Below are 25772 nucleotides of genomic sequence, written 5' to 3'. Positions count from 1 at the left end.
GGAGTGGGCGGGGGTAGGGTATAGGGAACTTTCAGGATAGCATTTGAAATGTAAATAAAGAAAATATCTAATTAAAAAAAAAGATATAAAACAACAAAAAAAAGAAAAGTCAGGCATGAAGCGTCTCTGTGTGGTGCTGCTTCTGATTAACGACTTTAATGTTTTCCATATCCTTTGGTTCTTAATTTCTCTTTTCGTTTTGAAGTTGTCATACTTAAACAAAGCAAACTATTACGGCTGAGTTTTCTCTCTGCTCTATAATCAATTAACTTTAGAGTTACTCCTTTCAAATAACTCATACATGTTATCACTGCGCTTCTGGGTGCTAATGCATGCTCTACGTTACTTGTATTTCTCTGTGGGTTTTTTTGTCTGTTTACATATTTGTTTTTGACAGTGTTTCAGAATCCCTCAGTCAGTCTCTCCAATGCTCAGATTACAGGAGTCTGTAAGCCTGCCCAGCCTTACTCCCCCTTTCCCATGTTGGAGCTATGGCCATTCTTCCTTCCTGAATTTTCTTTCATCTTTGTTAAAATATAGCTACTACTCAAAGGGAATGTCATAAGACACCCCTCAATTCAAATTTGGGTAGAACTTACTTTAATTGATAAACATCTACTATCAGAAAGCTCTTACACTGATAACTCTGGACAATATAAAATGTAGTATCCTAGAATAGCAGCTGTCTTAGGCTTCTATAGTTGTGATAAAATACAGAGACCAAGGCAACTTAGAAAAGAATGCATTTAATTGGGCTTATGGTTTCAGAGGCTCAAATCCATGATGGGGGAACCGATGGCTACATTAGGAACCACCAAGAGCTCACATCTTATTGTTTCTTATTAATTTTTTACAGTATATTTTATTATATCCTTTCCTCTTCCCAATTCCTGTCAGATCCCTCCCATCCTCCCTACCTACCCAACTTCATTTTCTTTTGCTCTGCCAACCACCTTCTTAAAACAAGAAAAAGCAAAAATAAACACACACACACACACACACACACTCATTCATTGAGTCCATTTTATGTTGGCCATTTTTTTTTTAAGGCATGAGATCTGCTCTGGAGTGTGGGTGACATATCCAGTGATACTCCATTCGAGAAAACTGGTTTTTCCTTTCCCAAAGGAATAAATAACAAATAGCTTCTTGGATAGGTGTGTGACATTCTATGTTCAGTTTCCCTTCTCAGTGCTGGGATTTTGTTTGGTTTAAATGTGTGCAGGACTTGTGCATGCTATCACAGTAGATGCTATCAAATCTTGATCATAAACAGGAAGGAGAGAGAGAGAGACAGACAGACAGACAGACAGACAGACAGACAGTGACAGACAGTGACAGAGAGACAGACACAGAGATACAGAGACAGAGAGAGTTAGCTAGCATTGGGGATGGCTTCAAAGCCTGCTCCCATGACACAGTTTCTCCAACAAGGCCACACCTTCTAATCCTTCCCAAACAGTTCCATCAACTGAAGACTCATATGTTTGAAGTATTCAAACATATGCTCCTATGAGACCATTCTCACTGAAGCCAGCACATTAACCATTTAGAAACTTTTTCTTAAGTCTGCATACTTTTCTTCTCTGAATCCTTTTTACAAACACTATGGAATTCACTATTAAAAGGCATTTAAAAGTTTCTTGAGTTAAGTTACAGCCTCGCTTAGTGTTCCAGTAAGAGTACATGTATCTAGACAGCATATTTGAAAATTTATCTCTTATCTATAAAATGTTAAGATATTTTAAAATATCTTTAATGGAGAATTATTGGTAAGGGTGCCATGAAGCAATTCAATGTACAAATACTTATATTTGAAATTTTAAAGTTATAGAATTTTACATATTGAATTACAGACTAAGCTGCCTTAAATCCTTTCTGAGCTAGAAATGAAATCTAACAAAAAGAGCAAATGCAGCATTTCAGTAGACAGCTAAATTAGTTTCCTTGTAATAAAAGTTTAACATTCAGTTTATCTGCTAACTTCAGTCTGCTGCCTCCATGGATCACATTTCTGTTTCAACACATTCCAACTCAAGTGGCAGCAGCTAGCATATGCTTCATGTTCTATTGCCTTTCATCTAAGGCATCCTTGCTCGGCAAAGATGTTGGGGAACTTTAATTCTGGATGGAAGGAATTATCTCTCTCTAAAACTTGAAAGACAGAAATACTAGTGTGCCTTTAAATAGAACGTACAAGCAATAGCTTAAGAAGTAGATTTATTTAGATTGTAAAGAGGATTTGGATGGCTTAGTAGATATTCAAGTATATAAAAAATTGTTTTAAAGAAGCTGTAAACAATGAACATCTGAATTTTCAGCAAAGAGGGACCATGGAAAATGAGCATTAGCACAAACCCAAATGAGAGCTAACAGAGAGGATGCTGGAGAGGTTAATGCTGGAATGAATGCTCTCGCTGAGAGAAAGAGAACTCCTTCCTCTGGGCAGTGACTGACAGGTAGAGAGAGATGAAGCAGATGAGGAATCAGCAAACTAAATAAGAGAGATGCTAATGAGCACTGGAAATGTGGGGGAAACAGCGTGCCCTCTAGTCCTTGCAGACAGCGCTTATGAGTCACAGCGCTTCTGGCACCAAATACTTAGGGTTTTTCTGTGCCCACCAACCAAACTCCCAGCTCTTTGGACAGCAACATGTTCAGTGCGGATGCTGTTTCTGCTTACTGTGGAGGCACAGGTTGAGGTCATTTCCAGACGAATGCACTCGCCTTGGGATGCTGGTTGACTGTCAAAGCCTCACATACTTCTCATTAACCAAGGAGACGTAAGAAGGTCCCTGTGGCCACTTCCTGGGGACTCAGCAGTTTGCTAACATGACTTCAGAAATCAGCAAAGCACTTATACTTATAATCAGTGATTAAGTAAGAGTAATTAATAGTGTTTAGTTATTTTCCAATCACTGATTAAGTAATTCTGACAAGTGCTGATAGAGGAGAGACACTCTGCATTTTCTATTTTATTAATGAAATATAACTGAGCAGCTGACTTAAGAGCTTTGAGAGGCTCCTGAGCCTCTACATGCCAGGGCACCTGTGTGTCATCATGCAAGTTGGTTCTCTGAATTCTGTGAGCTTTTCTAGCGCAGCTTGAGAAGAGGCCACTGTTAACCTTGGATTGAGTCAGTGACAGTTTTTATTTGATTATCTGCTTATATGTTTATTAGTTATTCATAAATTTATGCACCAAGAATTAGCTATCTGACAATATATCCCTTGCTGTAAATATATAATGGAAGTAAGCAGCATCCTTTTCATTCAAAATGGAATGCAAGATGGTGGGATACTGGGATGTAGATCACATGACAGGATGCTCCTGGCCTCCTTTCTTACTCCATTCTCAGCACCTAAAACAATGAAAACAAAACAAGCAAACAAAATAAAACAGACAAACAAACACAACAGCAAACCAAGGGCCATAATGAAATAAAGGCATTAAAACAAATATTTACAACAATGTGAACTGACTACATCAAGGCATCCTAAAGCATTTAATTCTGCCCTGGAATGCTGTGTAGATTTAGAAGGGCCTCTTTCAGAAGTCGATGCCTGTGGAATTCCGTGAAAAGTAAGTCAGCCTTTATTAGGTGGTCAGAAAGCCTTTCCAAGTGGAGAAAAGAGCCTGGTCAAGGAAGGATGGGTGGAGGAAGGAGGAGCTAGGAAATGGGAGGTGCTGAGGGTGTGCCCAGTGCAACACAGAAAGCCATCCTCAAGGTGGCATGGTTCCACCCTCCTCCCTACCTCCATCCCCTGTAGCCTTATTCATTTGCTTAATTAGATAATTTATTTAGTCATTTTGGAGACAGGGTCTTGCTTCCTAAACCTGGCTGGCTTAAACTCCCAGAGATCCACCTGCCTTTGCTCCCTCCAGCCAGCAGTAGCCCTTTTCTTATAGAATGGAGGAATCACTTAGGGTTGAGAGTTTCTGGCATTGCCTTGCTAAAATGACAAGGCACCTACCCAGGAAAAGCAGCTGAGCGGGGCTGTCAGGAATAAGCTGCAGAAGGAAAGAAAAAGTTCCAGGCATGGTCTGCTATATGAAAATAGAAAGGCAGCATTAAAATCCTGGTTGTGATAAAGGAAGTGAAGGAGAGATGTGATGAGAGCATGGGAGGTTGTGACTTTACACTACACTTCCATGGCCAGTGGTCTTCCGCTGCCTGGTGGCTGCTGCCCTCATACAGTAAGCAAGGGAACAAACGAATTTGGCCACCGACAAAATTGGTTGTTGGATTCTAACTGTTCCTTCAGAAGTCCTAGGGAGTTGTGTTTGGTTCTATGACGCTTTTGTGCTTCTAGGAAGTGATTCCCTTTCATGCATTGACTGACTTTTGATAGTTCAAGATGTCACCAAGAGAAGTTTCAGAGACACCGGACAGCTTTGTAAAAAGCCTCAGTCCCCTACTATGCCACAAGACAATAATGAGCATTTTCCCTTGCTGCTATTTAAAAGCCAAATGAAAATATAAATCTCAACTTTGGCTTTTCCGTCTTATTTTGAAATTCTGTGATTTAGAGAAATTGCTGTAAAACCATCACTAAAGAAAGACCTGGTAATGATCATTGATAGCTACCATTTCTTTGAAAACTTTACAAGTGAGAGCAAATTTTCGTAAATTAAATCCCCCTTATTCATCATAGTTTTTTTGTCTTGACATATTTTGAGTGATCAGTCCCAAATAATGCCTAAATAAATGAGTGAATTTTTTTGGTTATGAAAAGAAATAGTATTAAGTGGAAACATTAACATGTAAATAATTGCAAAGACTTAGTTAAAATAAATATTGAAGCCATAAACAAAATACATTATAGCACAGGATAATATAAAAGTTAGATTTTTTTTGTATAATTTGTAGTTTTTGCCATTAAGATTCTATGATTAACATGAAATCTAGCCTTACTTTATCATTGAATGTCTCTGAAACCATTGCCCTTCTCTCTTCTTAAAACATTATTTATGTATTCATTCATTCATTCATTCATTTTACTTATTCACTTTACATCTAGCTCACTGCCCCCTTCCTGCCATCCCCTCCCACAGTTATTTTCCCTCTCCCTGCTCTTCTTCCTTGAGAGGGTGGGACCCCTCCTAGGTATCCCCCTTGCCCTGGCACATCAAGTCTCTGTGAGGCTTGGCGCATCCTAGCCCACTGAGGCCAGCCAAGGCAGCCCCGCTAGAAGAACATATCCCATGGACAGGCAACAGCTTTGGGATGGCCCCTGTTCCAGTTCAGGACCCACATGAAGACCAAGCTGCACATCTGCTACATATGTATAGGGAGACCTAGGTCCAGCCTGGATATGTTCTTCAGTTTTTGGTTCAGTCTCTGAGAGCCCCAAGGGTCCAGGTTAGATGACTCTGTTGGTCTTCCTGCGGAGTTTCTATACCGTTCAGGACCCACAATCCTTCCTTCTATCCTTCCATAAGAACCCCCAAGCTCCGTCCACTGTTTGCCTGTAGTGTCTCCATCTGTCTGATTCAGCTGCTGGGTTCTCACCCTTCTCCTGAGAGCTGAATTTCATAATCACATTGGCATTTGGGTGATTTTTTTTAATTTTTTTTTTTTTTTAATTTCTATTTTTGGCAAATTCAGCATCTATCTGTCAAGGTGGATTTTGATTTTTGTCTAGCTCCTTGCCTCTGTGGTTTGTTGCCAGTGCGCCACCTACTGATAAGTCTACAGATTAGCTGTCATTCCTATGAAATTAATACTTCTGCCTGTATCTGGGCAAATTAGTCTTCCCCCAGAAATGGACCTGTAGTTGCTTACCCAACCCTAAAAGCATGTACATGTTTTTATGTCAGCCCTAAAAAATTCAAGCAACTGAATTAACTCAGTAAGTTGTATTTATAAATTAATATGGATATATCTGTAAGGGTAATAATTAAAGAGAGAGGTCATGAGTTTGTGAGGGAGTTGGTGGTATTGGGGATGTTTTGGCTACCATATTGGATAGAATGGATGCTACTCTTTGTGGAAAGAAGGAAGGCAAAAACAGCAAAGAGGTCTCAGGAAGCTTACTTCAACTGTTGCATTAAGAAACAATTCTCTCGAATTCTCAAATTCTCTTGAATTATTACCATTTTATGAAGTAATTTCCATCAGGCAGAGGTTATCACCCAGTCTTTGTATTTCCAGTATAACCAGGTACTTTGATGAAGTGCCACTTGGGAAGTTTCCTTTTTGCTTTTGTTGGGGGGTTGGTTTGTTTTAATATAGTGTCTTGCTATTTAGCTCAGACTGACTTCGAACTTTGAATTCTCCTGCCTTTGCCGCCAGAGCACTAGAACTACAGGGGTGTAGTGTCGGGCAAGCCTGGGATTCTTTAACTTGAGATTTCAACTTCTTTCTCCAGACAACTGATTTCTGAGTTTGTTGCCACTGCTTGTTTGGTTTGTTTGGTTGATTGGTTGTTTTTTGGTTGTCCTTGGTTCCTTGGAAGGAATCCTTGGCCACTTACAGAACCTCACTAGTTAGCAACAGACAACTTTGGAAATATTGAAATATATTCTCCTGCCATTTCTCCTAGCTCCAAAATAATGGCAAATTCAGGGAGTGAGCTTATAAATCATTCCTCCTGAGATTATGTCATTTCATTGTAAAAAGCTTCATGCATACAAGTCGTCGCCAAAACCAGGGGGATTACTCTGCTAATCAGAAATGGAAGTCATTCATTTTAAGACAATGTCAACATGTTTTGAAGAAACTGAATGGCCTAAATTAGGAGGTAGATAAATGTCTGTCAGGCTGGGATACGGCTAATCAATGGCAGTCACTATGTAATGTTTTGAAGTTAGCGTTCTCTATGGCCAATACGGTTGTTTAGAAGAAGGAGAAACTTCTACAAAATCCACTTTACAGTTGTACAATAGAGTAGAAATCAGTTTTAGGAATTCAGTGCTATTTATTTTCCACTTTTTCATGTAGCCTTGTTCATGAGACTCTCATAGATTATTTAACATACTCACAACATGTATCACCCACAATGAAAAGTAGATTCAGGAACACAATACATCAACTATATTTCCAACAACATAGATCAATTGGATGGCTTGATTTCATGTAGGTCTTCCCCTTGGTCTCTTAGGTCCCTCACCTGACCTTTCATGTTTTCTTAGCTTCCAGTGGTTTCTTTGAGTCACATCCCCAGTTTTAAATTTCATTATGTAAGTGTTTTCTTTTCCAGTTGTAATACATGCCAGCGCATTACTGCATACATGTAAAACCCAAACTTATAATCTGGTAATTCTTTCTCAAAAATTTTTATGGAGCTGTTATTTTTTAAGTATTGTTTTAATTAGTTCTCCCCAACTTAGGAAATATGACATTTGAGTTTTGTAAAGTTTTACACTGGGCTAAAATGATTTTTTTTTAAAGTTTTTAATATGGTTCAGTAGTTGTTAGACTTGCAAATGCTTGTGCTGCTCAGGTTCAGAAGGTAGAAGTGGCGAGCTCTATTTATCTGTATGATGCTAGTATTAAAGTCTTGTTTGAAACAGCCTCCCACTTTTTGAGGCAACAAGAACAGTGAGCATTGCAGCTGCTCCTTCCTCCTCTTAAGGGGGTGGGGGGATGCTCCCTGCTGAAGAGCAAAGCAGAGTGCCTGCTTTCATCTGCACAGATTCAGTGGCAAGTTACAGCTGCCTGTGGGGCCACTTGCTGCCACATGGAAACCAGAGGGCCAAACAAAGCCTCCTGCTCTCCTCCATGATGTTTCTGTAGGAGCATGAGGTACATCCTTATGTTTCCTTTAACGTTAAGAAAGGGTGGGGATCTGTCATTAATCAGTCCATGTCACCAGAGACAATAGTGCAATGGAAAGAAAAATGCTTTGCAAGGTGATGGATGAAGTTGTCTCTGAGGTCCAGGATCCCTTCGCTGAGTGTGAGGCTTGCATCAGCATAAACACATGCTCACTGCATCATTGTTACTTCTTTAACACATGCCAGGTGACATAGGTATTAGCATGTCTCTTCCCTGTCAGTAAGGAAAACAAAGGATTTACAGTAATACATACTAAGTGTCTAGAGACAATCCTAAATTTCATAAGAAGTAATAAGCATTCCTTGTAACTAGCTGCATTATCTAAATAGACTATTAGGATGATGGGTATCATTTCACAGTATACATGCTCAGGGTATTTATAATTCTGTACTACTTATTTTTTGTTATACTTTGGCAAATAACAGACACTTAACTTTTAAGGCAAAGTTACCTAGCATCTCCTAAGTGCCTGGAGTTGTTTCTGTTTTATGTCTACAAATGTAGCCATTCCATCGCAACCCTCTGCAGTAGGTAATATTATTATTTAGAGTCAAGTCTAGACAACACAGAATCAGCAAGGCCCAAGTTTACTCCCTGCCCTGCATTTCCAACACATTGGGTAATTTATTAAACTATTCTGAGCTTCATTTTCTCATCAGTAAAGGAAGTCTAGCATTCAGTACTTTGCACATAATACACACAAAATTCAGCCTGCCTTTCTACTTCAGCAAATTGACTAAAAAGAAGCTCAGCTAAAAACAACGCATTGATATTTGTGAGATGCTTGACAGTACACGTGTTAGAAACATAGCACATTCTCAAGAACCAAATGTGGAATGAAAATACATGAAAACATACAGAAATTTCCCAAACATGCTCTGCGTGTGCCCATGGTGGTAAGTATTGTGCATAGCTGCTTAGGTTAAAAGTATTAGCATTGCCTGACTAATTTGTCATTGGTGATTAAGTCTCCTTGAAGAGAAAGCCTTTTGGTGGGTGTGGTCTTTGAAATTTTCCAGCCAGTGGCTCAAGACCAATAAACCATCTGCAGCACTAGGACAGATGCTTCCTAAAGGATCCTGGCCACTGCCCAGGGTGATGAGGTTTGTTGTTTAAGTTGCTGATTCGAGTAGGTGTGATGACTGCTGTTTTCTTGGGCCTGTATAATTTGTTTCGATTGGTTCATAAAGGCACCTAAGACTTAAAACTGTTTGAATGTATCAAACGTGTATGTATTTAAATATTTTGCATCATTGCTGAGACATTAATTTTTAGAATGTATATTTTTGGTTTTTTACTAACTTAGAAATAAAACATCAGTGTTTCCTTATCCCCCCATCGTGGTACCATTGCTTTGGCTAATGGTGTGCTGCCGTGAGTTATGTTGGTGCTGATGAGTGTCGTGGTGCCAGGAAAGTTAGTGGGGGCCGTGAAATTGTGATGAAAACCTCAAATAAAAACCAATCACATATCCTTGGGACCTAAAACTGGACTTTGGCTTCTACATCCAACTTTACTGCATTTTTCCTACTAACATGGGGTTAACTCTATAAATAAGGAGACATGGATTGGATTCGTGTGTGGGTAAATAAGGTCGTCACACTGAAGAGTTAAATTATGATTCTTCTATGTCATACTCTTGCCCCATCTCCACCACTTTACTAAAATAGCAATTCTTCCCCTATGGGTTAAAAAATTAACAAATTAAATCCATTATAGCAAGAGGTATTTTATCCTTATTAACCTAATTAAAGGCTGACTCATTTTGACCATCTTTATTCAAGTGTTCCTTGATGGGCAGCCAGGTCTGCTCCCCTGTGTTTTCTCATGCCCTTTCTGATTTTTCTTATCATGTACAGGAATAGTCTTCCCGGGGCCATGGTAAATTTCGCACCTCTCGCAGAATGAAGTCATCCCATCTGCATGTTGCACACAGATTTAGTTCATGACCCCAGGCAGCACCCTACATCCAGGCTTTCTTTGCTCAATAACCTCTTCACTTTCTGCATCCTGGTTTGAGTAACTGACATTTATTTTTACTTTGATATCTAAACCACAGAGCCTATCAGTGGGATTCTTGCTGGGACACATGCCAGGTCCATTCTGGCAGACTTCATTGCAAGGCACCAAGCTTAGGCAAAAATCTTGAGAGAAGCCTGAAGCTTTGCAGCAGTCCTATGTTAACATGAGGTAGCCATGAGAAATATTTAATTTAGAAAAGTGGGGCTGAATACATGTGAATATCCAATAAATTACAAAATGGAAAGGAAGGAAGGAAGAATGGAAGGAATGGAAGGAAGGAGGGAGGGAGGGAGGGAGGGAGGGAAGGAAGGATTTTCTCTTCTTTCTTTTCCCCTGAAGATTGTCAGTGACACCCCTATACCATGTGCAGTCCCTCAGCCTTCCAGGACTGATGGAGCCCAGATGGAATCCCATTATGAACTTACTGTTGACCTCATGCATCTCTTTAGCCCTGTGTTCACTGAGAAGAATCTGGAATAATGAGGTTATCAACCAAGTCCACGGGCTGGGAAAAGCCTTCAAACATTCACTTCAAAGACTAGATCCTAATTCCAAAACGGCAATGTAAATAGGGAAAAGAAAAAGAGAGAGAGAGAGAAGGGTGACTGTAAGCTGCTAGCAATTAAGCATTAATTAGGTTCTCTGTTTGTGTAGCTGCTTCACTGCTACCTCCCTTGAGTGAGTAGGGCTTCCGGAAAATGATTTCTTTTAGTGAAAGTAAGTCACAATTCGCACACTAACCTGCAGCAGTGGCAGCACCATAAGCTCATCCAGGTATAAGCTGTTAAGTGAACTGCTCAGTTTCATCATTAAAAAAAGAGCCAGTGAAATAGAGTGTGGAGATAGAAAGCCACTCAGGTCACGAATGGAGCCATAGCACAGTTCCGGGTTTGTGTACAGAACCCCGAGCAACAACAGAAGCCAACACCAACTGAATCAATGAGTTTCTCTGAGGACTATGGAATCCGTTTCAAGCCCCGTGTATGAACGTTTGTTTCCTTTCACTATATTTTCCCCCCCAGAAGAACTGTTTACTATTTGATCTCACCTTCTTTGGGGCTGAATTTTTACTGCCTAACAAACAGCCATAGAGAGCAATCAGGTGGTGGTAGAGGAGCTGTATCAACATCCCAGATATATCTGGACAGCAAATTACAGGGTTCAAGTTCCATTTTCAAAAGTTCATACAAGTGGAAAGCATTAGATAATTTGAGTCATTGTCATTTCTTGTTATATTGAAGTCTTGTGGTTCTCTATGCATGAGTCACACGGCTTCTTACGAGGTGCTGACAGTTATTGTGACCCGAGAATGGTTTGCATTCCATCAACTGTGTTAATGTGTACCTTTTAGATCCAACCCATTACAATATTAAATGCTAATGAATTTAATGGGAGATGCATAGTCTGAAAGGCATGGTCTGATTTCAAAAGAAATATAATTAATAGATCGAAAAAGAGAAATGGGTTCACACAAAGCAGACAGCATAACCAGAACAATCTGTGTCTCCCAACCTGCTTTCACTGTTTGAAAGGAAGGCTCTACTTTAGGTCGTCAATTGCAAGGAAGGTTGATGGGAAGTTTTAGAATAGCGGACAAAGCCTAGAGCCGAGAGGTGGGAAAAGATAGCAACACAGTCCGTGGTGACCTGTGGAGAGAGAAACATGACATCAGGTTCAAGTTCACTTGCTTTCCAAGGGAAGTTAGCTTCTCTGGCCTTCATTTCCTTTGGTCTCCTTCTTTTGCTGATAATGGCAGACCAGTGATTGGGCTGTGGTAGGGGTCTACTCCAAATAAGAAAGTGTAGATTATGGGAGCTTAAGTGACTCCTGATCAACACTCACATCTCATGCCAACATAAACGAGCATCTCACCATGAAACTTTCATTTCATTTTCAGAAAAACCCATAGTCACTGTGATGCCCAAGGATCAGTCTTTCACAGGAGGTTCTGAGGTCTCCATCATGTGTTCTGCAACAGGGTATCCCAAACCGAAGATTGTCTGGACCATGAACGAGATGTTTCTCATGGGTTCACACAGGTACTGGGTTTGTATCATCTTCTTTGTTTCTATTGAATGAGAAAGGTTAATGAGATATTGGGAGCAAGTTCATCAGACCCGAGCCTTAGTATTTAAAACTTGAAAATCTATGGCTTTACACTTTCTAAACAGGCTAGGAAATGTCAAAAAATGCAAATGGTGAATTTAAAAAATGTTATTAATCCTTAATTTCAACAATTAAAATCAAGTTTCCTACCATCTTTTGAATTGTAAACATGGTACCATGACTTGTTATTATTTATCTTGAAGTAGAATGAGATAATACATGTGTCTACAGGAAATACTATGTAGTGATAGTCAGTCTATGTAAGGCATTGTCATGAATTTAGTGGCAAAAGCAGAAGAGGGAGGGAGGGAGGACGTAAGGAATTTCTATTACAGGCTACACGTATTCTTGATAATGCTTCCACTTCTTGCTATAGCACACTAAGGAGTCCTTTATGCTGCTGCATGCTTCCTAGAGCCCTTTAGGCTCCGAAAGTAAAAGATACTTAGATCAGAAACCTCAAGGCTTCTGGCCCTCAGTCTGCCAAGACTCCTGATTTGGCCTGAGGCCGAGGCTTAGATTTGCTCCAGCAAGCTGAGCCAGATTCTATTCTCAGAGTTATCACAGAGTCTGTGGGTGATATCAAACTGCTTCTCTCAGGTTCCCATGCTGATGGACCCTTTCCTGAGCAGCTCACCATAGGAGCCAAGTCTACCTGTGTATAGAATTCAGTATTTCCTTCCATTCGGTAACTGATTTTGAGCAAGTGCTGTGACCTCTGTACACACTTGTAGAACAAAGACATTCACATGATCTGGCCCATTTGGTTATTGGGAAGATTGAAAGTTTTAATAAATAGAAGGCCCCTATAGCAGTCTCTGACGTAAGGCCAATTCTGGATCCAGGATATCCTTGATAGTTTTGTCAACACAATCTAGAATCAGCTGATTGTCCCTGCTTTTGACTGTCATTGTGATGGGAAAAGCTACTTCAAGTCCCTACCTGTCTTCCCCATGGTGGTGAAAGATAACCTGGAATTGTACACCAAATAAGCCCTGTCTTCCCGTATTGCTTTGTGTCAAGGTATTTTATCAGAGCAACTGGGCACAGAATCAGGAGGTCTTGATACTATAACACAATGCTAGTATTGCAGTGTTTTTGATTTTACTTTTTTTTTTTTAAATCCAAAGATACAGGATGACCTCAGAAGGTACCTTATTTATCAAGAATGCAGCTCCCAAAGATGCAGGGACCTACGGTTGCCTGGCAAGCAACGCAGCTGGAACAGATAAGCAAACGTCCACTCTCAGATACATAGGTGAGCATCAGTAGATCCCAAGGCAATGGAAATTGGGGGAATATTATTGTAAGCAGTGGGACTCCCAGATCAGTAATGTTAGAGACAAACTGTACCCAGTATTGTAATTGTTAATTAATTCTACTTATTGATTAGTGCAAAGATTGTTCATGAGTGAGGAAATATTTGTCAGCAGAAATCAAGGAAGTTTCCAGCTTGTGAAAGACTTCTAGACTGTCCATGGAGTTATACCCTACTGCGGCTTATTTTCAGTAACATTTCAACTTCAAAATAAAATGTTCTATGTCTATCCTTACCTCACCTATCAACTTATAATCAAAATTGTGTTTCATATTGTTTTCATATTTTATCTACCATTTCTACCATTTCCTCTTCCAAATATAAAGCAAAATTATTAATATATATATGCAGTGTTATTATTTCAAGGGATATCTGTGTTTAATTGAACTTTCTAATAGTGGTTGAAAATATCATGATGTGCCCAGTGTCGGGTTGCAAATTGTGAGTAATTTATTTGGAAAAATATACCTTTTCCCCCATTTCCATTTGACACCAAGCATGGTAACACATTGAGGCTATCAGCGTCGGAGGCTGCGGAGGCAAGTTTAGAAAAGCCACAAGAGGAATAGAGAATGAGTTGGCATAAAATGGTACAGGGATGAAAAGTCATCATGTCCTAAGAGCCTGAGAAAAGTGACCAGAAGACAGGTGCATGGAGAGTAATTATTTAAGGGAATGCGGGCTCCGAGTCAGAAATGACTGGATTAAAAATGTCCATTGAAAACTGGTAGAGAGGTAGCGGAGGAAGAAGATGTGGACGCAGTGATGAGAACAAGATTCTGCATGGCAGAAGTAAATTTCGAGTTATTCACAGAGAAGCCAAAATATGCAGCACATTTCTTTGCCTGTGCAACTCCGCCCCCTACCCCCCCCCCCGCCCCAGCATGCCAAACACTCTGCTGGAGACTGAGCTTTGAAACAAAAACAATCAAAATGCATGCCACACTAGTCCTTAACTTTTTAAGGGCTCGCAAAAATGGGAGTGGACATGTAAAGCTATAAAGCAAAGCACTGACACATACTGTGCAGGGCTTGGGGGTGGGGGGGCAGTGTCCTCAGGAGTAGGATGGATTCTGACTGAAGAATATCAGAGTTCCCAAAGGAGAGAGGATTTAAGTTAAGTCTGAAAGAATGAGTGGAATTTAAGGAGCCACTGTGGCAGAGGGGAGTTTGGGGAAGATAACCAAAAGCAAAAGCAGGACAATGAATGAAAGGGCTCTGTGTTTTGGGCTCCCAACTGGAGCTCTGTACCTGGTGATAAGCCTGCAAGCTTACTGCAGGTGAAGTTGAAAAGGGCAACCATTTATGGGCTCAGAAAGCCAAATCCTTCGAAGGCAGCAGGCCCTGTGGGAGGGTTTTTTAAAAGCTGGGAAATGATGTGATCTTCCATGGTTGCTTGAAACAACCTCAGATGAAGTTAGGAAGGTCTTGAACCATTTAGGAAAGAGAAAGTGTGTGAGGGAGCCCAGGGTAAAGCAGAAAGCAGTAAGAAAAACATAGACATAAACAAAAGGAAATAACTTGAAGACAGGAACGGGCAGCCATGATCAGCATGGCAGGAGAAAACAGAGAAAATAGTGGAAAGCAATTAATTACAGGATACAGGATACAAAATATGATTGTAGCCCGACTTTGATTGTTATCTGAGGACCTAAACACTACCCCTCTTTCAATCCCAGTTTTATTTTCATCATGCCTCTCTTCTGTTCTTATAGTGTTTAGGCTATTGGATCTATTTGTCTGAGCCCGTTCTCCTAGCGGACTTCTGTTTCATCAATTATGCCCCTATACTTTGTACCTTTGTTTTCTTTGAGGTTTGTTAAAACAACCTCGTAATTATTTTATGCTTTTGTCATTATTTTTATCTAACATCCTTGTTTTGACCTCAACATTCATCTTTTTCATCTTATGCACCTGTGCACATACATAGTATGAGAGTGTCTTTCTGGTCACAAATGTAAGCGGGAACATAATGCTGGGGTCATGTTTACTGATTCATTCAGCAAACCAAGTCCACATAGATCTTGACTGCCTGCATCTCTGTGTTTTTCAGAAGCCCCAAAGTTGGTGGCAGAGCAGAGTGAGCTCTTGGTGGCCCTTGGGGATACAACAGTTATGGAATGTAAACCTTCTGGGATTCCTCCACCTCAAGTAAAGTGGTTCAAAGGTACATATCTTAAGTATATTGATGTTTGGCTCGTTTTCCTTGTTTTCTTTTTTTCTGAAAAAAAAAAAAAAGATTTGTTAAAAATTTATTTTGATGTGTGACTTAGCAGGCCTATAAAATGTGTTTATGATCTCACTGGAGACAATAGTTCAAAATTCTGTGCTCTGAATTTCAGGATTTGACATCTGGTATGGATTACAGGACCATGAAATCAAAGCAGGAGAAGTCTGCCTCACTAAGCCGGCTGAACATTCTCTTTGTTAGTTTAGGACTATTTCCTGTAGAAAACTGTCCAAGAATATTCAGTTGACGTTTAAAATATCTTCCCTGGTTTTAGTTCACTTTTCTTAGAGATGAGTGTTCACACTGTTAACATGCAAGATCCTCTAGGATGCCTTCTGTATGTGGCTCAACGGCAGATGCCCATGGAGGCTCCAAGAAATGATGGATAAGTGTATGTCTTGGTCAGTTTCAATATACTCCCTCCCATCAGTTATAGAACAGGCAGCTGCATTTGAATGTAGAGATGATACCCGTGATGCTATAACACAAACCTAGCAGTGCTCTATTGGGCCTCTCTGAAGCTTGGTCCAGGCATAGACGCTGATAATTGGCATCTGTGTACAAATCCCAGCTTCTGCTTCCCTCTCAGCTCTTGATGATAAAAGCAAAGAAAATGCTGTAGGCATTCTAGAAGGGAGGTTGCTAGGATTATCGAGATGCTGTTTGCAAAAATACTTTATTTTTTTTAAATCTTCAGATGAAAAATGCTAAGTAGCACAAAGCGCTGTTGTTATGATTCTGTTTGTTAAATCATAGACATTCCCATAGCAACAGATTGATGTCATTATCACAAAATTATGAATTCACATTGGGTTCAAACTTAGGGAACATGAGGTGAAAAGACAAAGGCTTTATGTAAAAAATATTTTTAAATACTATAAATCAAAAGTAAGGAGAGAAACTAAGGGGTAATGCCATTTCTGTGCTTTTCAAAATGCTCAGAGCTTTTTAGTGGATCTGTTGTCCTTAATACTAATTAAAAAATATATTCTGGTTTTGTTTCTTGATGAGATTTATTTTAGTGACTGTAAACTGATTTTACTTATTGGAAATGATCAAATCTTTGAATTTCCAGTTTGATAAATATACAACTTCAAATTCAGTTAGCAGTTAAATAGAAAGTCAATGTTAGTGTGACTTGGTAGTTAATGAAGACAGTAACACTTCAGAAAGTTATGGGTGACTCCTTGTGTAATTCACACGGAAAGTCTTGTTCACAAAGTAGGCTACTTATCTGAAAAGCTTAGCCCTCACATCAATCTCTGACCCTCAAACAGCTAAGGAGGGGCAAGGGAACCATGCAGCCACCACGTGGAACATTCTGGAATTCACTTGTTTCTTCTCTCCACCATAAATACTGCAACTCAGTGAGTTTCATCAATAATATCCCAATGGATTTCAATCCCCAAGGGCATGAGGGATTGATACATCATATGGTTAGATACAATCCAATGCTTAATAACAACAGTCACGGGCAGTCAGCATCGGCAAGAGAAAACTAGAAGCTGAAGCCTTCCTCATGTAGACTGAGTTGGAGGCAGGTAGGCTCAGGTGTCTTAGGGGAAGTCAGGAAATATGATCTCGTAGAAATCATAGGAGTAGAGAAGAGTTCCTGCCTTAACCTCAGAATAACTTGTTTTAGGCAATTATGTTTTTGACTAAATTAGTGTTTTGTGTGTATGTATGTGTGTGTGTGTGTGTGTGTGTGTGTGTGTGTGTATGCTGTCTTTCTGTGTGGTGTGTGTGTATATATATATATATACATGTGTATATGCATATGCATATTTCAATCTATTGGAGAAAAGATATCCCGTGAGGCAAAGTGCCTCCAAGGGTATAGGTCTTTAATTGCTAGAAATAAACAGTTTAGAGTGGTTTTAAGGGAAAAATCAGAGGCACCATTAAATTTTTATGGAAAGGACATTTGTGGTAAAAAATAAAATTGGATTTATTTATTGGGATTGATGGTACTTAAATGTAGTTTGAAATCTCCAGGGATGCCTTACTATTCTTTGAAGGGATCCACATGCTCCATATTATTTTCATAATAATGCTGAGATATTTGGCCTTTTACTTTCTTTGTCTTCTGAGTTAGTAGTGGAGTTTCTGGAGACTACATGATGTATGGTATCCAATAAAGAAAAGGCAGAGGCAAGTATGGACACTCAGCTGTCTTCTATTAGACACCATGGAAAGTTACAAAAATGTAAAACAATGCCACTTTTCTCAATAAGTATTTTCTGGTTTGGAAAATATTATTTTTATAAAATATATTTGTTATGAAAATATATAATGAGTTTTACATAAGTTATGATTTACTTTTGAACTTTCCAATTTGATTTCTGACCTATTGAATACAAATAAATATAACCCATACAAATAAAAATACTCACTGGGTATTGATTGATTGATTTCTTGAGATAGTGTTTCTCCATATGGTCTAGCTGTCTTAAAAACCTCTCTATAGACCAGGCTGGCCTTGAACTCACAGAGGTCTTCCTGCCTCTGTCCCCCCAGCTCTTGGATTAAAACCATCCTCAGTCATTTTTTTAAGAGGACACCAGAGGGCCCTTGAGACAAAGTTTCTGATAGCAAGTTTATTATCATTAACTATTTGAAAAGCTCTGGGGTTAAACTTTCAATCCACAGAGTCCAGAATTGAGTCAGATGATGGGAAAATGAGGCCCTTCCTCAGTAGTAATGATTATTAAATCCTAAAACAGATCTGGAAAGATCATTATCTGTTTTTAATGCTGAAGCTAAATAATCTCCAACCCAACTCCATCTGAGAAGGCTTATACTTCTCTGGCACCTCAATAATTTGATGAATAATTTTCATTAGAAATAAAGAATAGAAGACTACCAAAAGTGTGATCAGAATACAAACTGGACAGAGCTTGTGCTTTCCAGTACCTTCTGTGCTTTGTGACTACCGTTCCTTCAGTCTTGATTTGGAACAAAAGCTACTCGCCAAAGGTCTTTATTTCATCTCCTGACACAGATGGTGTCTTCTGATATGTGCCAGAGAGCTAAAAGTGAGATGTCAATTACCAAATTCTAAATGCGTCTTAGTTCAAACGTCCTGAGACTTGAGGAACAGCAAGGTCACTCTGTATCCTCCTGTGTTAGGAGGGAAAGTCAGGTCAACATCACCTGCCTTTGTTTATTAAACTTTCCCAGAGGCACTTAGACAAAGCTTTTGCTGCCTGTCTCATGTGTGCGTGGAGTATGCAGTATCAATCACGAGGCTGCTGATTGGTTTGACATTGGAACACTGGAAAACACTATCTTTGGGACATCAGCACTTACTTATGGAATTGTTTCCAAATTTAGAGATCCTTAAACATCCATTTTTCCAGAAAATTATATAAACAAGAGAATTGTCTACATTTTGCTAAATCGCATTGGTTGGTTCTGTTTGCAACATTCTCTTAGAGAGCTACTAACACTCAGGTTTTTTCTTTGTTTGTTTGTTTGTTTGTTTTGCCTGTTTGAAGCAAGTAGTTGCACAGGTGATCCTCAGTTCCAGGGTACATGACTAAGGTACCCTGTGTAAAATATAAAATGTGACATTTTAGAAAGTACCTTTCAGATTTGGGGAATGGCATCAAACTCTAAGAGCAAGGACTGTCTAACTTCCTGGGAAGATTTTCAAAGCCTCCTAACACTTTGTATCATTCTTCGTACAGCAAGTGGAAAAAAATGCACTAAATGGAATTACATATCCCACACTATGTGCCTTTTTAATCTGCTGGTCATTGTAGTTAATTTCATCTTTTGATTGGGAGACCTTTTGAGAGCTCAGGAGATGTATGAAAAAAAAATCTTCCTTATGACTGTTTGAAGTGTTATCTCCTTTGATAATAAGTGGTTCTTGGAGGACCTGAAGCTCTGTTGGGACTTGCAGCGAATGGAGGCAATCCAGATGTAACTAGTCTTTCTTGGTCCACCCCTCCCTTTCATTGAAATCTTTATCTGATTCCTCCAGATACTCCATCACTCCAAAGTCAAAGTTTTCATGAATGAAATTATGAATTATGAAATTAGTTGCGGTAACCTAAAAGATTAATATAAACTACTCTTCCTATTTTCCAGCAAGCTTTCCCCTTCCTGTTCCAACCAGCCCTCCTCTCAGCTATTCATAAACATGTATCAGCCAGTTTAGACTTATCACAGGGCAAACTAGAACTGACACCATTCAATGAAGAGAGGCACTCCCAGGGTCACTTAAATGGCTCGTGCCACAAAGACAGTAGAAGCCTCTCGTCATCTTACCCCTTCCTAGCTCCTCTTTTACTATTCTTGTTTCCAGCCTGTCCGGCTCCCCATGCACCCTCTGAGGGCTCTCATTCTTACTGGGATACAGAGAGATGGAAGGTGCAGCTGTTTACAGTCCATTACAGGACCAGGTTTTAGACCATATAAAGTAGAGTGTCTGTGTTGTCCAAGAAACAATTTGAATTTGAAACATTGTAATCATCCTTATTCAGAAGTTTCAAAATCCTATCAGTGGCAGCATGAATCATGTTCATTTTTTTAGTCTTTAATGTGCTTTCTCTTGTTTTGACTTAGGAGATCTCGAGTTGAGGCCCTCAACATTCCTCAGTATTGACCCTCTAATGGGACTTTTGAAGATTCAAGAAACACAAGATCTGGATGCTGGTGACTATACCTGTGTAGCCATCAACGAAGCTGGAAGAGCAACAGGCAGACTAACTCTGGATGTAGGCTGTAAGCTTTCATGTCCACTGGTCACATTTTTTTTCCTGAAACTGAATTGTTATTTTTACATGCCTATCAACTCTGATACAACTCGGCAGAAATATTTGTCAAAATGGCAAAATCTAGCATGGACATTTCAGGTGACCAGCTTCATAACTGTGGCTAGCAATTCCTAGGAGCTTCTGGTGTAACAAGGATGTTGCCTGGTTTACCCCATTAAGCCAGTGGTTCTCAACCTTCCTAAGGCTTTGACCCTTATTCAAATATTAATACAGTTCCTCATTTGTGGTGACACCCAACCATGAAATTATTTTTGTTGCTACTTCATAACTGTAATTTTGCTACTGAGTGGTGACTCAGAAATATGTGTTTTCCAATGTCCCTGACCCACAGGTTGAGAATGCTGCATTACATTCTCAAACACCCCCTCCTCTGGTACACACACAAAAGGAGATGCAATGATTATGTCCAATACAAACTTAGGTACACTAAACTCATAAAAGATGAACCATTTCATGAGGGTTGCAGAGGGGCAGCTGGGAGGGGCAGGTCCTGTGCATTTGATTGCAAGTTATCTGACCTCAGAGACTGTAGGCATCACTGATGCGTCATCTACTGCCCTTTTCCTGTCAGTGGCCATCTATTGGGTCATCAGATTACCGATTATTAACATTTGGAGGCCAGAAAGTAGAGTTTGGCCCTAGACCATAATCCGGAGATGTTGGTGGCAGAAAGGTATCAGATGGTGCTGTTGGTTTAGTTTCAAAAATCCACCGAAAGTTACTCCCCAGTGTATGAGCTAAAGTACTCACTACAAATGAGTCCAGTCACCAGGAGAAGGTGAAGTGTGTCACTGACAACTGCATTTGTGTTCTCAGGAAAGCTGGATCTTACTTCACCCACTACGTCACGTCTCTTTCGAAAATAATGCAAAACAAAACAAAAATTCTCTACACAGTATTGTAAAACGAGAAATAAAACAGAACTTGTTTTTCATGGAAAAGAATGTGGCAGATTAATTTTAACTGATAGTTAAATATTTACATTTCTTTAGACTTGTAAAGTATGGAATGTCACTAAATTGTGTTTTCTTTTCTGTATGTTATGTACAATTTTTTTTTTTTTTGCCATGCTCAAAACTGCTTTTTTAAGCAAGATCAAGGAAAACTAATCTTTTACAAACCAATTTGATTCTATATTCTTAAGCCTTTAAGTGAAAATTACGGCCCCATGTGCTAGATATTTTGTTTCATGGAAACAAATTTTTTTCCCTCCCTGGAACCTGTTATGATCCTGGTCCCTTGCCCTTGGCTGTCTGTTGAACACTATTCATTCCTGCTAAAATTTTAATATAGAAGTTTGGAAGTGGCACAAAGATTACTATAGACTCTGTCCAGTGTGCTGCAAGATGTCTAGGGTGGTGTTTTAATGAACTCTGTTATTCTTCAGATAAATGCCTTGGAAATAAGTTTGGGATTATTGGATGGAGATGGGGTCTCTGATTCTTCTGGATGACTTTGAAATACAGTAATGATTTTGGAAATGTAAGGCTTTCAAGTGAGGAAGCCCATTAGATCCAGAAATCTTGTTTTTAAGAAACACAATAAGGGTAAAATTTCAATTCCTAGCACCTTCCATTCTGTTTCTCACTGATTCCCACAGAGTTATTTTATGTTTACATAACATTCTTTTGCATGTTCTGGCTCTACAGGGACAGAGAAGTGGCCTGGATAATGATCCACTTCGAGGGTTAGAAAGTCTGAGAATCACATACATACTTCTTTGCTTACCAACTGTTTCCTTCTTAATTATTTTGCTTTTGGTTTCCGTATTTTCTAGATTCTCTCTACTGTCCAGCCATGTACCATATAAAGGCTAGTGATACCTCTTCTTGATGTCTCATGGTGATATGTTAGTGACTTTTCTCATTACTAAGACAAAAATGCTAGACTAAAACCACCTTAAGGTGAAGGAGTTCACTTAGCTTCCAGTCTGAACATACATCATCTATGATGGCAGAAGAGACACAGCAGAAGAAAGAGGAGGATGGCCTCAGAGAGTCTGTGGCTAGGAAGTGGTGACAGAGGGGTAGTGGCACCCAGCTTGCTTTGTCCTTTATTACTCAATCTGAGACCTCAGTTCATAGTGTCATGCATGTTCAGGACAGGTCTTACACCTTCCATTAAGTCTCCCTGGAAGCATCCACAAAGATATACCCAAGTGATTGAAAGTGCACTTAAGTGGACAGACAGGATAGCCATGATAGCTGGATTTGGAAAATTTCCAACTAATATTTCTATCTATACTTCACTCTGTAATTGGACCTGAACTTTGACTTCAAGATCCTTATTCTTCATGGCTCATCTAATGTAATAATCTTCTCCATTTTGATCCCAGTAATTACTCTGGATGAGCCATTAACAGAATCAAGTCATCTGCTTTCTGTGACTTTGACCATTGCCAACAGTTGGGAGAAAGCTTAATATTGAATTGGCACTTTTGTTGTACCTTAACATATCCATATTCTTCGTTATATCAGTCTGGGGGCAACCCATAAGGTTTCATTAGACTGACCTGCCCACAGGGGACCACGGTTACATATGGTGGCACCTCTACAACAAACTACAGTTGTAGAGATGATTGTGATTTTTATTATGAGGTTTAAAAGAAGACATATTATGGATCAAAACTTTCTCCAGAATTAATATAATGGTTAAGAATAGGCACTTGAGAGAAAATGGGTTGCCTCCCTGACTTTCCTTATTTTATAGATATAAATGGCTACTTTACAGGTGAATTGAAAAGATGAAATGAGATTATTATCTCTTACATATACCCACCATGTTAACTATTACCTACGGGGCTGATAAATGCAACATGTATCTTCATGTATGCAGTGGTTATTTTCTTTCTTTGAGTCTCAAACATCATATTGGAATGCATACATAAAGTGAAATTCAAGATTAGATTTTGGTCTTTTAATATGAAATTCATTATTTCAATTTGACTTTTTTTTTAAAGAAAGGACTTGAAACAAGTTAAGTACTAAGCTTAGTGGTGAATAAAATTATTCATTTGTGTTCCAAAATGATTGGGCATATTTCTGAATTGCTCGTGACTTAAAAACAAAAGCATGCTTTTATCCATGTCATATGGCACTTTGGACTTTTGGATTGTTTTGGGGGGGGTGCTGTTACCTCACAGTAGCAAAACTAGAACAAAAAAAAAATCAACAAAAGGGCTGTTTGATAGCATTCTTGAATTTGAACTTCTTGTAGTGAGCATCGTTTTTTCTGTTTCTCATTAGTGTGACTTTAAGTGATGGACATTTCAGGTCACCAGGGAAAGTTACCAATGCTTTTCATCTCTTGTAAAGGGGGTAGTGAATTGTGAAGTAATTTGGAAGAAGAGAGGATTGGAAACATCAAACAAAAAGTTGGCCTGGCAGGATTTTTCTTTAAGCATTCCACACCACACAGGGTTTGAGTCTTACACTGTGGTTTTGTGTTTTGTGGTTTGGTGGAACCAAAGCAATGTGTCTAGTCATTTTAGGAAAGAAAATCTCTGACTGACATAATGCAAGAGTTGCCACAGAGGGAATATAGATTTAACTGTGTTGGGGCAAGGAAAATAACTCAGAATAGTGTTTAGAGAAAAATGGCAAATTTGTTTATGACTTTTATATATTTTTTTAAAAAATGAGTCTATGTTGCCATAGTTATCTCTGAAGACAGTAGAATGTACTATGGTGTTAGCCCATGCACATCTCAATGTGCTACACAGATGCTTAGGAAATCAACAGGGATCAAACATAGTAGGAGACTGTTTGCTGCATCAAAAGTTAAACTAAATGCAAATATCATTATTTTAGGTTACTCTTTAAGAGGACTAAGACCTAATAAATTAACTATAATTTTCACGTTTAATACAATTAGTATTTAGGTAGTTTTCTATGTTCCATGATTAGTAAAGATGGATCATACTTAAAGTATGACATATTCCTTTGTTCAGAGAAATTAAACTCAGGAGAGGGCTGAAATGACTTCCCTGAGATCACAGACCAATAACAGTGGAACTGCCCTTTGAAATCACCCTGTGGGAATTACCCCTTCTAAGTCACACACACTCTCTTCAAAAAACAAAACAAAGCAAAGCAACACCACTGTGTACTGACAACCACTCATCACTGCTCTTCTGGTCTTCTGATTCGGTGATCTCATCACGACTCACTCTGTCCCCCCCCTGCCCCCCACTACACACCACACACACACACACACACACACACACACACACACACACACACAGAACCTCACTTGGAGGCTGTGTTGGCCACAGTGAATAGGAGGAAGCGGTTAAGTCCTCTTGGCTCAGCTGGGAGCTGCTTCATTTTGGAAGTTTGTTTGTGGTGGGCATTGTTTTGGCTGCTCTCGCAGGCCTGCTGTTCTCATTTGCCTCTTGTTTTGAGACCCAGTGTGGATGTTCCCTGATCTGATGTCTGGTGCCTGATGCTGTTCTAGAATCTACTTGCAATGCATGATTTCTCCCATCTTGATTAGGTTTGTGGGTGTAACTTGAGTTTGCTCTTTGGCTATGACTCCAGATTCTCCTTCTCCATTACTTTCTCCATAACATGCTAGAGTATCACTTTTCATTGATAATTATAATTTAACATTTTAATAAAAAGGAGGTTTCTCTTCCTTGAGTTGGTGGATTTCATAACCACCATAACCAAGTCTTCTCTGTAATCTTTTACTGTTTTTAATTTTTTTTTCTTTTTTTTTTGTCCATTGCTACATTCCTCTGCCTAAGACCTGGGCCTAGTACAGTTTGACACTTTTAGACTTAGCTTCCCTCTTTTCAGGAAAATATTTATATTTTATAATATCATCATCCTCTTTCTCTTCCTCCTCCTCAACATTCTTCTCCTCTTCCTCCTCCTCCTCCTCCTCCTCCTCCTCCTCCTCCTCATCATCATCATCATCATCATCATCATCATCATCATTGAGACCGGTTCTCACTCTGTAGCTCTGTCTTGCCTGAAACTATTCGAACAGGCTGATCTTAAACTCACAGAGCTCTTTCTGCCTCTTGAGTTATCACATGCCCCATCAAGCTTCATGTTTTAGATTAATTGACTACATTCACTCTAGAAAGAAGTAATTGAGTTATAGAAATGAAATAAACAAGAAATGTGTTACTTTGTGAACTATATTTAAAATATCTACTGGTTATTTTTATAAGTTGAATTTGTATGTCTACATACAAATTATGAAAAACTATTTAAACAGAGGTAATACATTCTCTTCTCAAAAGCATCTTTTTCAATTTTTATCTAAAATTTTGTAAGAAGGCTTTTGAAATTTCAAATTTTTCTTTTTTCTTTCAAAAATGCAAGTTCAAATGTACTGTGGTGAGGTGTCTCTACCACTTTCTTATACATATACACAAATTTGAATTGTTACCATAGCTTTCAATGGTAACTCAATAATTCATTCACTAGTATCCAGTAGCTACATACAATGTACCATGTAATATGTTAGCTGTTGTTAAAAGATGTACATATATACATCCTTTAACATATATATAGTTATAA

General features: G+C 39.1%; 1 protein-coding gene across 1 annotated transcript in view; it reads left to right on the top strand.

Moving 5' to 3' along the window:
* The window catches only part of Hmcn1 (hemicentin 1), a 418463-nt gene that overhangs the window by 201687 nt on the left and 191004 nt on the right, over positions 1 to 25772 (top strand). Inside the window, exons 12-15 of the mRNA XM_021197369.1 lie at positions 11701 to 11842; positions 13040 to 13167; positions 15281 to 15394; positions 20030 to 20188. Coding sequence (XP_021053028.1) covers positions 11701 to 11842; positions 13040 to 13167; positions 15281 to 15394; positions 20030 to 20188 — 543 coding nt within the window. The remainder of the gene's footprint in view (positions 1 to 11700; positions 11843 to 13039; positions 13168 to 15280; positions 15395 to 20029; positions 20189 to 25772) is intronic.

The sequence above is a fragment of the Mus pahari genome, chromosome 5 (assembly GCF_900095145.1).
Source record: "Mus pahari chromosome 5, PAHARI_EIJ_v1.1, whole genome shotgun sequence".
NCBI classification, from domain to species: domain Eukaryota; kingdom Metazoa; phylum Chordata; class Mammalia; order Rodentia; family Muridae; genus Mus; species Mus pahari.
Note: the sequence above shows the minus strand (reverse complement) of the source record. Positions and strands in the feature narration are given on the sequence as shown.